Raw genomic sequence first — 12,967 nt, forward strand, 5'->3', positions numbered from 1 at the left:
AAATTTTGATATCTAGTAGTGTAAGTTCTCTTTGTTCTTTTTCATTATTTTCAAAACTTGTGCATTGTCACATAAATTTTTGTATGTGCTTTCAATTTTCATAAAAAGAAACACTGCTGGGCGTGTTGAAAAATACAAACAAATCCAGTGCTTGGGTTAGTGATGCATGCCTGTATTCTTAGAGGATCAGAATTTCAAAACCATTCTGTGCTATATAGGGAGTTCAGGGTAGTTCAGTGTCTTCTAAGCCTCTTTGAAGAACAAAGCAAAAAGTGCTGTTTTTAGGAATTGCTTTGAGCTTATATGTGAATTGAAGTCTGGATTGCCATCTGGTTTCATGTAATGTTAGGGACTTAACAGAAATTTTCTACTCATTTTCAAACTTGTTTTTTAGTGCATTTTTTCTCTTTCTTGTGTCCTCTTTTAGGGTGTACAAATGTCTGACTTAGATCTTAAAGAAAAAGTTGAGGCTGAGGTTCTCAGTGCTAACATCCAGCCTTCCCCAGAGCGGGGAACAAGAATGAATATTCCACCAAAAAGAACAAGACGTGTCAAGTCTCAGGTACCTGTCAGTGTTCATGAGCCAATTAAAATTTTCGTGTGTCTGTGTGACCATAGTATGTATGTGGAGGTCAGAGGACAATTTTTGAAAGTCGGTTCTCTCCTCCTACCCATGTGAGTCCCGGGATACAGCTCAGGCTGTCATGCCCCATGGACCTTTTTGAATAGGAGTTATCTGGGGTTTGATTTTTTTTTTTTTTTTGAGACAGGATCTCGTGAACTTAATAGTTTGGGGGAATAGTTTTTTGTTTTTGTTTTTATTGTTGCTTGTTTGTTTGTTTTGAGACAGGGTCGTGATAGGCTGGTATCGAACTTACAGAGATCTTCCTTCCATCATAAGTGATGGAAGGAAATAAAGGCATGTGCCACCACCGCGCTTTTCCTAAAGTTATGGTTTAAGTGCCTTGACCCCGTAGAGTAATTTTCTGGTCATAGAAAATCATGCTTACACAGTTGAGCACTTGAAAAGGGATATTTTCTATTCATTTTCAAGTGGATGGAGAAGTAGTTGTGAAATTGTGTGTGATTTAACTTACAAAACTTAATTTTAGCAGTTTTGTTTGACATGGATGACAAAGTCACTGAATACTGTGCCAACAATTTCATAGACATGTTGGTGAATTCTTAGGCCTCTTAATTCCCATAGTTAGCAATAGGAAAGAATTTGTTTTATTTTATTTTTTGAGGTAGTATCTCACTGTGTACCTCTGGTTAGCCTGAAACTCGCTGTGTAGACCGGGCTGATCTTCAGCTCACACAGATCCATCTGCTACTGCCTTACCTGTGCTGGAACCACATCCAGCCCAATTTTTTTTTAACCATTATTTTTTAAAGCCATATATTTCTCTGTGTGCGTATATATGTGTGAATGTGCTCGTGCTTGCTGGTGGATGTGAGTGTATGCGGAGACCAGAGTTTAGGGTTGGATTTTCTACAGTAACTCTGCCTTCTCCCACTTTCATCCTATCTCCCCGCCATGATCTGTCTATATAACCTTGGCTTTTCTAGACTTTTCTATGTAGACAAGGCTGGTCTCCAACTCATACAGATCTACCTGCCTCTGCGTCCAAGTGCTGGGATTAAAAGTGTGTGTCCATCCTTTAAAGGATACCTTATGTTTTGAAACAGGGTCTCTCAGTCAACTTGTAGCCCTCAAGTTGGCTAAACTAGCTGGCCAGCGAGCCTGGGATCCTCCTTTTTTTGACTTTCAGCTCTGGAATTACAGGAGTATACCACACCTAGCTTTTTACATATGTACTAAGGATCTAAATTCAGATCTTTATCCTTGTGTAGCAATCTCCTTACACATTAAACTAGCCTCCCTCAGTCCCATAGCCTATTTTCTTTTAATTTTAATTTATGTGTATGGTTATTTTTGCCTACATGTGTATCTGCACCACATGGACCCTTGGAGGCAGGAAGAGGGTCCCCTGGAGCTGGAGAAACAAATGTGCTGCCACGTGGGTGTTGGGAATTGAATCTTGGGTTCTCTGGAAGAGCAGCCAGTGCTCTTAACTGCTGAGCCTTCTCTACAGCCTCTCCCTCTCCCCCAGCTTCTCTTTGACTATTTTGAGAATGGGTCTTTCTGCATTACCTAGGCTGTCATTGAAAATCATCTAAATACAGGTAGGCCCTGAACTTGGAATTCTGTCCTCAGCCTTCTGAATAGCTTCTGCCAGGTGAGGAGCGTATGGTTGGAATTAGAATTTTGTTTTACATAATAGTTTCGGCTGGGCCTGAGGCCAGGGACAGTGAAGAATCAGTTGTCCCTTAGGGCTACATCCTTCTCAAAGCTGGGAATTTAGGTCAGTGGCAGAGTGCTGTTTAGCTGCAAGGGGCTGTATATTCAGTACTCTGTATTGACAAACAAACATGGTTCTTTAAAGCGAAACATGGTGGCGTACACCACTTGGGAGACTGAGACAGGAAGATTGCCATGATTTGGAAGCCAGTTTACTGATATGTTTTCAAAACCCCAAGGTGATGGAAGCCTTACGTGAGGGGACACTCTGCTCTAAAACTCTACATAGGTAATGACAGCTAGCTACCTTAATGAGGTGTGCTCAGTCAGTTTTTGCAGGATATTAGTAAGTCCCCAATATGGTACTATTTTTCTGCTGTTTGTACTTTTTCTTTGAAGCCTCGCCTGAGCATCCACTCTGCTTGCCTAGGGGCTCTGTTGGTAACGTCAGATGGCTGCCTCAGTTGGGCTTCCCTAATCGTTCCTGATGGATTTTTAAAAGACTTACTTATTTGTATTTGTGTATATAAGTGAATTGCAGGTGTTTTGAGAGGCCATCAGAGGAATGGATGTTTTGAACACCTAAATTCATGTTTTACTGTCTGTCAATCACTTGCTATTTGTTCTTTTATTTTAGTTTGCTATATACTTAAACTGAACTCTTTCAAAGCCTGAAATACCGTTATTATAGATCATTCTCCGCACCATATAGAACAAAAGCAAACCTCATCTCCGGAATATAAAATCTGAAACCAACAGCCAGGATCCTGTAGCAAGTGAATTGCTTAGCATCCAAAGTTAGCTCTCTCCTACATGTCATTGGCTATTAGCAGGACTGAACCCTAACCTAGCACCAACTGATTATTATATTGCAACAACCTCTTTTTTTCCTATGAGTGGCTCACTGCAGGACAAGGCCTGAGAGCACTGAGACCAGCAAACAAAAGACTGGGTTCTTCATTCTCCCAGTCCAGTAAAGATCTCAGTGTTACTTGTGTCTCCCTTTTCCCAGTGAATTTAAAGAGCACCCTGGTTTGTGATCTGAAGCACTTAAGAGTCAAACTTGAGTTCACTTGTGTGCATGTGATTGTGTTCATTTGGGTGTGTGCATGTGTGTAGTCTAGTGATTATGTGGAGGCTAGAAGTCAGTGTCAGGTTCCTTTCTCTACCTCGCTCTTCCCTCTTTTTAGACAGATTTTGACTAGGACTTTCTGCTCCTGTTGAGCTTGTAACTCACAGAGATTTCTCCCCAAGTGGTGGGATTAAAGGTGTGAGCCACCATGCCTGGCCTTCTACTTTATTTTTTGAGACAGGGCCTTTCACTGAACCTGAAACTTACCAGTTTGACTAGGCTGGCTACTGGCTCCTGAGCTCCAGAGACCCAAACTCCAGTTTCATCCTTGAGTCTGTGAGTGTTGGTCCACTTTGTCCACTATGGGGGTTTTTGGAATTGTACTCCGGTTGTCAGGTTCAGTAAACAAGAATTTACTCTTTGTAGGATTTTATTTATTTTCTTTTATTATTTTATGTGTATGTGTTTGAGTTTTATATGCATTCCTATTTCTGCTGAATTCAGAAAAGGGCATTGGATCCCCTGAAACAGAAGTTACAGATGGTTGTGAGCTATTATGTAGTTGCTTGGAATTCAGCCTGGGTCCTCTAGAAGAGCAGCCATTGTTCTTAACTGCTGGACCATCTCACCAGTCCCTCCCTCCCTCCTTCTCTCCCTTCCTCCCTCCCTCCCTCCTTCCTTCCTTCCTTCCATTTTCCTTTAGATAGCTCCTGTTAGCTATTGAACTTACTATGTAGCCCAGTCTACCTTAAACATGGGATTGCCTTTTCTTAGCCTCTCACGTTCTGGAATTACTAGGTTACACAATGCCTGGCAGAAACCTTCCCTTGAAAAAAATTTAAGCTTTTATTTATATATGTGTATATGTGTAGAGGGATATGGGTATGTTTGTACTGTGTGCTTGTATTGAGGTCAGAGTACAACTGGAAATAGTCCATTCTCTCCTTCCATCATGTGGATCCAAGAAGTTGAGCTTAGGTTATTTTTCTTGGGAGGCAGCAAGTACCTTTATCCGCTGAAGCATCTCAACAGCCCAGGAGCCTGTTTATTAGAAATTAAAAGAGAAATCTTTTTCTGGTTGTTTTAAATTGGAAACTTAACTGTGTAATTGGTTAAAACTTGATCAACATTTCTACCCCTAGTTAGGTTGTCACCAGCAAAGGGATAGTAATGTGACTGTTTGAAGACAGCCATAATTTTTCCTGTGGTGGGCATAGTCACTTGCTAATCAAGGACAGATGGCAGCCAGCAAATCAGAAGTGGAACTTTGTGATGCATAATAATCAGTAGTGTTAGATCAAAGAAATGGCTCAGTGGGTAAAGATGCCAGCAAGGCTGATGACATTAGTTTGGTTCTCTGGATCATAGACCCACAAGATGAATGAAGAAAAACAAGTCCTGAACATTATCCTCTGACCTCTACTTGAGCACCCTAAAGAAATTAGTAGAATAATTTTTAAAAATCAATACTGTATACTTCTAGACAGGACTGACTGAACACTTATCTTTCATGAGACACAAGTGAATTTTAATTGCTCTGGAAACTTTTAAACTGTTGTAACCAAGTCCGTGGGTAGATTTAGAAGGAAATTAGAAGCTGAGCATGTGGCTTATGCTTGTATTGCTAGCATTTGAGAGATAAGAGTATAGCTATGAGTTTGAGGTCACCTAGACTATGGAAGGAGACACTCAGAAGAAACCCCAAATCAGCCAGATACTCAGTCTCTTCATTTTATAGGATTGTTGTATTAGATAAAAAATGCGTAGTCCTAGATCTTTGGGAGGCAGATTAAGGAGATTGTTGAAGCCCAGGACTTTGTGACCAGGTTGGACAACATTGCAGGACTTCATCTTTCTCGTTTTTTTTTTTTCCTCAAGATAGGTTTTCTCTGTGTAGTTTTGGCTGTCTTGTAACTCTGTAGACAAGGCTGGCCTTGAACTCAGATCTGACGGCCTCTGCCTCTGCAGAGTGCTAGGATTAAAGGCCTGTGCCGCCACTGCTCAGCTAAGCCTTATCTCTTAAAGAAAACTAATTGTGTGATTCAGAGTAATAGTGCTAATATTCATTTTATTATTTTTTTAGTCAGACTCTGGAGAAGTAAATAGAAACACAGAACTGAAGAAACTTCAGATTTTTGGGGCTGGACCCAAAGTTGTGGGCCTGGCAGTAGGAGCAAAAGATAAAGAAGGTAAAATCTGTTACTAGTGTAAAATGATGTGCAGTGACATGGTTGTTATAAGGATCAAGCAATATTTGAATTTTGCTCTGTACTGGGAATTAACATTTGTAGACTTGCTACATGGTATGTAGGCAGACTGCCTTTTTTAATGGTAGAGATGTGTAAGGAACAAAAATTACATTGCATATTTTGACTTTTAGAAGAATTATCTGTCCTAGTGTATAAAGGCTAGTTTAGTTTCACTAATGATTAAGTTACTGGTTACAACATAGTGTTCTAAGTTGTTACTATTAAATTAAAGGGATTCTTAGGCTGTGACATGAAAACATACAGAGAAGAGATTAGAACTTTAAATTCTGACTATCATTTTAATTTTTTAAATAATTTGTCCTCTATGTTATAACATTGAAATAAATTTTCTTTAAGGAGCCTAATTTAGTATCATATTAGAAAATTTTGTGAGTAGAATTGCTGTTGCAAAAATCTTGTTGCACTATTCTTATATACATGTTAATTTAAAAACTTACTTTGGTGAAGAACAGGCTGGATGTATTTGACTAATAATTTAATAAACTATTAAAGTCACACATTACCCTGCATTTATGAGATGGGTAATTAATATAATGGGGGTTGTGGGTTGAACTGTAAGGGACCCGGTAATACTGTTTCACTCTCAAAACTTTGGGAATGTCCAGGCCAGGGGATATATGTTTGTTGTAATTCCAGCTTCTCAGAAGATTGAGACAGAATATAGGCTGAGGCCTGGCTGGACTACAATCCAGGCAGTTTGGAGAGACAAAATAGCATTAACGATATCTACCACTGAGATACAGCTCAGTGGTAGAATATTTGCCTACCATATACAAAATTCATCTAGTATCACAAAAATGAAAAAGAACAGCATAAATTGGTGTGATAATACTTACCAGACATGCTTTATAAAATTATGTTTTTAAGAATTAAGTACTTCAGACATTGTGAGACCCTTTTTCCAAAAAAGAAAAAAAGGTTACTTTTCTTTATTTTTGACAATTCTCCTGTATTACCTAACAAGTTTTAGATTACAGGTATGTACCACTATGCCTGGCGACTCTTTTTTGTTTGTTTGTTTGTTTGTTTTTGTTTTTTCAAGATTTATTTATTTATTATGTATACAGTGGTCTGTCTGCACATATACCAGAAGAGGGCACCAGATTTCCTTATAGATGGTTGTGAGCCACCACGTGGTTGCTGGGAATTGAACTCAGGACCTTTGGAAAAGCAGCCATTGCTCTTAACCTCTGAGCAATCTCTCCAGCCCCTGTTGACTCTTGTTTTTTTGTGCCGTGGTCTCACCTTGGCTGTCCTAGAACTTGCTGTGTAGACTATTCTGGCTTCAAACTTGTATAAATCTGCCTGCCTTTCCTCTTGAGTACTGGGATTAAAGGCATTTACAACCATTCCTGACCTTATGCCATTCTTATAATTATTGTTTTGCCTGGCAGTCATCATAAAGAAAAAGCTATGATCATCTTGAGAGCTCCTCTGAAGTATACATAAAGACAGTACACAGTAAGCACTGCATGTAGGCAGTCATTGAAGATTTTAACTCCTGGATTTGTCTAGATTAGAACCCCAAATTTGCTATATTCTGTCTAGATGATCTCAAACAAGTTATCTAATTTCTCTGTACCTTAGGTTCTTTATCTTCAGCTGCAGACAGTAGCAGTCTACCTCATAGTGTTGTAAGACGTTATCTAATTTAAATAATTTTAAATAGTTTGTGGTCCATAGTAAGTGCTCAACTTCAGTTTTTATTTTTATTATATAACTTTTTATTTCAAGATGAGGTCACCCGAAGACGAAAAGTTACCAACAGGTCAGACTCACTTAACATGCAAATGAGACAACGGAAAGGAACTCTCTCTGTTAACTTTGTAAGTGCTTTGGGTTTTGTCAGGAGGGAAAGGATTTATTTTTTATTCTGTTGTGTGTTAATATATGGTATTCAGTTAGTTTATTTGATTAGAAGACATGGTGGAAAAGCTCAAGTTGTTGCTTTAGCTTATGTAATATTAACTTTGCTTTATCCTCTGTACATTCCCCTAAGTCATATGCTTGTGGGTAACTAGTTAGAAAAGTGAGAATGAATCTGTATAGTTAGCCCTTTATATCCTCAGGTTCTGCCTCCATTGGTTCAACCAAATAGAGACTGAAAGCTTTTTTTTTAAAATTGTTTCTAGAGCTGGAGAGATGTTCAGTGGTTAAACGCACTGGGTGCTTTTCCAGAAGATCTGAGTTTGACTCTCAGAATTTATCTAGCAGCTCACAGTTATCTGTAATTCTAGTTACAGATCTGATGCCCTCTCTGGCCTTTGCCTTCTGAGAGCACCAGGGATGCATGTGGTATATAGTAAAAAAATTAAAAACCCATACACATTTTAAAAACTATATCGTTTTTGTGCCGAGCAGTAAGAAGCTTTGTTTTTCTTCATTTTTGGTTTTTTGAGACAGTTTCTCTGTGTAGCTTTCTCTGGCCTGTAACTTGCTCTTTAGGCCAGGCTGGCCTCGAAATCACAGATATCTGCCTGCCTCTTCCTCCCCATGTGCTAGGACTAAAGGTGTACACCGCCGGGCCCACCCCTTTTGTCTTTAAAAAGAAAAAAAGAAAGAAAGGAAGGAACAGGTTCTGTCTTTGTAGGCCAGGCTGGCCCAGAACTCAGGGTGAGTACAGGTTCTGGCCATGTTGCCCAGGCTGTCCTCACAGGGTGAAGCCTAAGTGGCCTTAGACATGAGCTAATTTAACCTCTTGTGGTGGGGTTACAGGCATGCATCAGCAAGCCCACCATAAAATAATTGTTTTCTTAGTATTATTTCCTAAACATGATAGTGTGGCAGTTTCTAAAGCATTTATATAGTATAAGTAGTCTGTAGATGACTTACTCTGAGGGGTGTATGTATAGGACACAGACAAGTATTGCACCATTTTATTTTATATAAGCACTCTAAGCACCCATGGGTTTTGGTATCTACTGGGATGAGCCCTGGTAGTTGGATCCTAGAACTAAACACCCGCAGACTTCAAGGATTTAAATTTTTTTTATTTTTATTTCATGTATATTAGTGTTTTTGTATAAGGGTGTTGGATCTCCTGGAACTGGGCTTACAGACAGTTGTGAGCTGCCATGTGGGTTCTAGGAATTAATCTGGGTCCTCTGGAAGAGCTCTTAACCACTGGGCCGTCTCTCCATCTCCCTCCAAAAATCCTTAACATTGAGGAGTGTTATTTAATATGCAGTTTTCAATATTTATTCTGTATCATAATATTTACATGTGGAATGAATGAAATTCTTGAAGTATAAATTCACTTTTCTGTTTCCTTGATTATAGTGCTTTTTGATTCTGATACCTTATAATATTTTTGCTGATTGCTTCTAGAAGTTCTGGGGAGAATTGTTTGAAATAGATTTCTTTAGGATTAAGCTATGTTTCATTATTAGTGTACATGGTTTTATTTATTTTAAGGAGTAGTTAATGGGAAAAATATAGTACTCTATACTATAAAAAACATACTTATTTTTATTTATTTTCATAGGTTGATCTCTATGTTTGTATGTTTTGTGGTCGGGGAAACAATGAGGATAAGTTACTTTTGTGTGATGGATGTGATGACAGCTATCATACTTTTTGTCTACTTCCACCACTACCTGATGTGCCCAAAGGAGACTGGAGGTGTCCTAAATGTGTTGCTGAGGTACAAACTTAACCTTATGGATCCATTTAAAACTGAAGACGGTAATCCATGCATGCAATATAAACACATGCCCAAAGGCTTGTCCCAGTCTTTTTTATAATTGTTTAAAAATCTTCAGGATTTTAAAAAGTTATTTTGAGTGGATTTATAATAACCGCATTTGCAGCAGGTTGTTTTTTTTCCTTCTCTGACTATTGGTTAGATAATTTTGTTTTAGTTGAATGAGACTTTTGCAGTTGTAAGTTATTTCATTATATAAGTGGTGACAATTTAAAATAAAATATAAATAGAACTATGAAAGACTATAAAAAACATTTTACAGAATTGGAGTACTTGCTGCTTTTCCTGAGGACCCAGGTTTGATTCCCAACATTCACATGGTAGCTGTCAACTATCTGTAACTCAAATTCTAGAAACTCCTATACTCTTTTCTTGGGTACTAGGCATGCATTTGGTATACAGACATACATGTAAGCAAAATACCCATACACATAAAATTTTTTAAATTAAATTACAAAGGACCACTGGGCAGTAGTGGCACATGCCTTTAATCTTAAACTCAGGAGGCAGAGGCAGGCACATCTCTGAGAGTTTGAGGCCAGCCTGGTCTATAGAGTGAGTTCCAAGATAGCCAGGGCTTCACAGAGAAACTCTGTCTCAAGAAAACGAAGGAAAAAAAACAAAAGAAGAAAAAGAAAAAAAATTACAAAATACCAAATCCCTTGGTTTACTTGAAGTTATTCAGTCTTTAGATGTATGGTAGTTATTTCCTAAACAATGATTAGTATTACATTTAAGTAATCTCTGACATAGTAATTACTTTCAGAAGACAGCCAATCTCTGAATCAAGGATTAGCAGATACTTAAAAAGTGATTATCAAAATCTGTGGATTTATTAACAAAACCACAAATAAGAAATGCAAGAATATCCAGAAATTATAAATAAGCCCCGCATTACTGAAATTATACCCAGCTTCTGTGAAAGTAGGTGGTCTGGTATACAAAGCTTTGTACATAGTTGGGCTTTTGGAAAGAATCATTTTGGAAAACAGGACTATATTTATTTATTTATTTTGAGATAAGGTCTTAATGCTGTATCTCATTTTGTCTTTGAACTCAATGGAACCCTCTTTCTTCATCCTTATAAATGTTTTCCTTTTCTTTATGTGTGTGAGTGTTTTGCTTGCATTTATATCTTTGTACCACATACATGCTTGATGCCTGTGGAGGCCAGAAGAGGGCTTTACATCCAGTATTAGTTATTTTTCTATTGCTGTGGTAAAACATGGATGGCAAAGGGAGTTTGTAGAGGAAACTTTACTTTAGAGATACGGTTCCAGATGGATAAGAGTCTGTCATGGCAGAGAGATACACAGCAAGGCAGCATGCGTGGCTACAGGAGCAGAAAGCTCAGTATTCACACTTTGAACTACAAGCTTTAGAAAAATAGAATGAACTAGACAACACAAATGATTAAACTCTAAAAGCTGCTTCCAGTGACACATATCTTCCAAGAAAGCCTGACTTTCTGAGCCTTCCCAAACAGCCCCACCAACTAGGGACTAAGCATTCAAATACTTGAGAGTATGGGGAACATTTCAGACCATCATATGTCCCCTGGAACTGGAGTTACACATGGTTGTGAGCCACCATGTAGGTTTTGGGAAATAAACACAGATCCACTGGAAGAGCAGTTAGTGCTCTTAACAGCTGAGCTCTTTCGCCAGTCCCTATGGATGCTTTTTTTAAATTTGAGTTAGATAGACATGAAGCTCTAAAATCTGAGATTTATCTGTATTAAAAATAAACATGTTTTTTAGCTGTGCAAATATGACTTGATTGTACTTTTGTTTTGAATCTTTTACTGTCTTCATTCTGTCTCCTTTTTTCTTGACAAGATCTTCTAGATAGCCCTGGCTGACTTGGAACTTACTATCCTTTTGCTCCTTCTGCTTGAGTGCTGGAATTACAGAGATATGCACCATTATGCCTGGCCTTCCTGAAAGATAATAATGTTCTTAGGAAATACCTTATCTGTGTATTTATTTTAATAAAATGCCATGATAACTCTCTGAAGAGAAGGAATATTTAGAATATCTAGATGCAGTCAGAGGCTTTGCCTTGTAATTCCTACTTGTTTACAGTTAAAAGACTTAGAAGTATTTAAATTTCTGGTGACAAGTAGTGTAAAGAAACCATTCTGCCAGCCTAACACTTCCATAGATATTTTATAACACAAGCCTTTCTTTCCTCTCTGAGTATTTATTTATTTCATGGATGCTAAGGATGTCAGCATCCTTGTATTTGATTCCAAGTTACTATTTATTTTCTTGGGGCTTGTCTTGGTGGCATTGATACTATACAGTACCTGAAGCAGTCTCATTACCTTGGAAGAGTGAACATGCAATTGAGATTCTGGTTTCAAGTAATTAATGTGTTACAAATATCTGATACTTGCTTTGCTGTGTAAGGATGATGAGGTTTGTTTCAGCTAGAGAAATGATCAAGAAAAGCCATATTTGAGACATTTATTTTGTTATATGGCTGAATATCGAACCAAGGCCTGGTGGCATTATTCTGTTAAGCTACCATTCATGTCTCAGTATCTGAGATGTTTAATGCTTTTAGTTTTAGTGAATTTAACCCCAGATATCTTTTTCTCCCTAGGAATGTAACAAACCTAGAGAAGCCTTTGGATTCGAGCAAGCTATAAGAGAATATACACTTCAAAGCTTTGGCGAGATGGCAGATAATTTTAAGTCTGATTATTTCAATATGCCAGTCCATGTAAGTACCTGTTGTTTAGGGGTGGTTTAGTGAGAAACAAAGCATTTTTTTTTCCCCTGTCAAGTTTTGTGGAAATCAGGAACAATATGAAAAAGGTTAGAGAATACTAAATCTTAAAACTTGGGACCTATAAAATTCACTCCTGTTTGTTTTTTGTTGTTGAAATGCAGTCTCACTGTGTAGCTTTGGCTGGCCTGGAACTCACTGTGTAGATCACATTGTCCTGGAACTCACAGAGATCCACCTGCCTCTGCTTCCTGGTGCTGGGAATCAAAGGCGACCACCACCAAAACTAAAATGAAAAGCATAAGGTTTAAATTTTAGTTATCTTTGCTTTTCCCTACTCTCAGTGGAGAGATATAGGAATTGATTCTGCCATAGGAAATGGTCTGTATATTATGTCTTAAGGGGATCATAGTTACAGTGAGTTAATTATATTTGTTTGGGTTTTTTTGTTTGTTTTGTTTTTTAAATAGATGGTTCCTACAGAACTAGTAGAAAAAGAGTTCTGGCGGCTAGTAAGTAGTATTGAAGAAGATGTTATCGTAGAGTATGGAGCTGATATCTCTTCAAAAGATTTTGGAAGTGGATTTCCTATAAAGGATGGCCAGAAAAAAATGCTACCAGAAGAAGAGGTGTGTATACTGTTCTGTAAACTATGAAGCTGCTGTTGCATTTTCATAAAAAACTTTCTTTCTCTAATACTAAGGGACAATGTCAGTGTAAAATATGACATAGGTATGACTTAGATAACATAAATAATCTTTAATTTTATAAATAATGACTTTTCAACTGGCTGTGGGTAGGATTATACATGTCTATAATCCCAAGGCTTTAGAAACTGAGTTAGGACAGTTACACGTAGTTCATCTTGAGCTGGATACTGAGATTGT

General features: G+C 38.0%; 1 protein-coding gene across 1 annotated transcript in view; it reads left to right on the forward strand.

The window, feature by feature from the left end:
• Positions 1–12,967, forward strand: part of Kdm5a (lysine demethylase 5A) — an 85,600-nt gene that overhangs the window by 12,134 nt on the left and 60,499 nt on the right. The window contains exons 5-10 of the mRNA XM_021632606.2: positions 428–562; positions 5,458–5,563; positions 7,379–7,470; positions 9,129–9,287; positions 11,955–12,074; positions 12,551–12,709. Coding sequence (XP_021488281.1) covers positions 428–562; positions 5,458–5,563; positions 7,379–7,470; positions 9,129–9,287; positions 11,955–12,074; positions 12,551–12,709 — 771 coding nt within the window. The remainder of the gene's footprint in view (positions 1–427; positions 563–5,457; positions 5,564–7,378; positions 7,471–9,128; positions 9,288–11,954; positions 12,075–12,550; positions 12,710–12,967) is intronic.

The sequence above is a fragment of the Meriones unguiculatus genome, chromosome 5, assembly GCF_030254825.1.
Source record: "Meriones unguiculatus strain TT.TT164.6M chromosome 5, Bangor_MerUng_6.1, whole genome shotgun sequence".
NCBI classification, from domain to species: Eukaryota; Metazoa; Chordata; class Mammalia; order Rodentia; family Muridae; genus Meriones; species Meriones unguiculatus.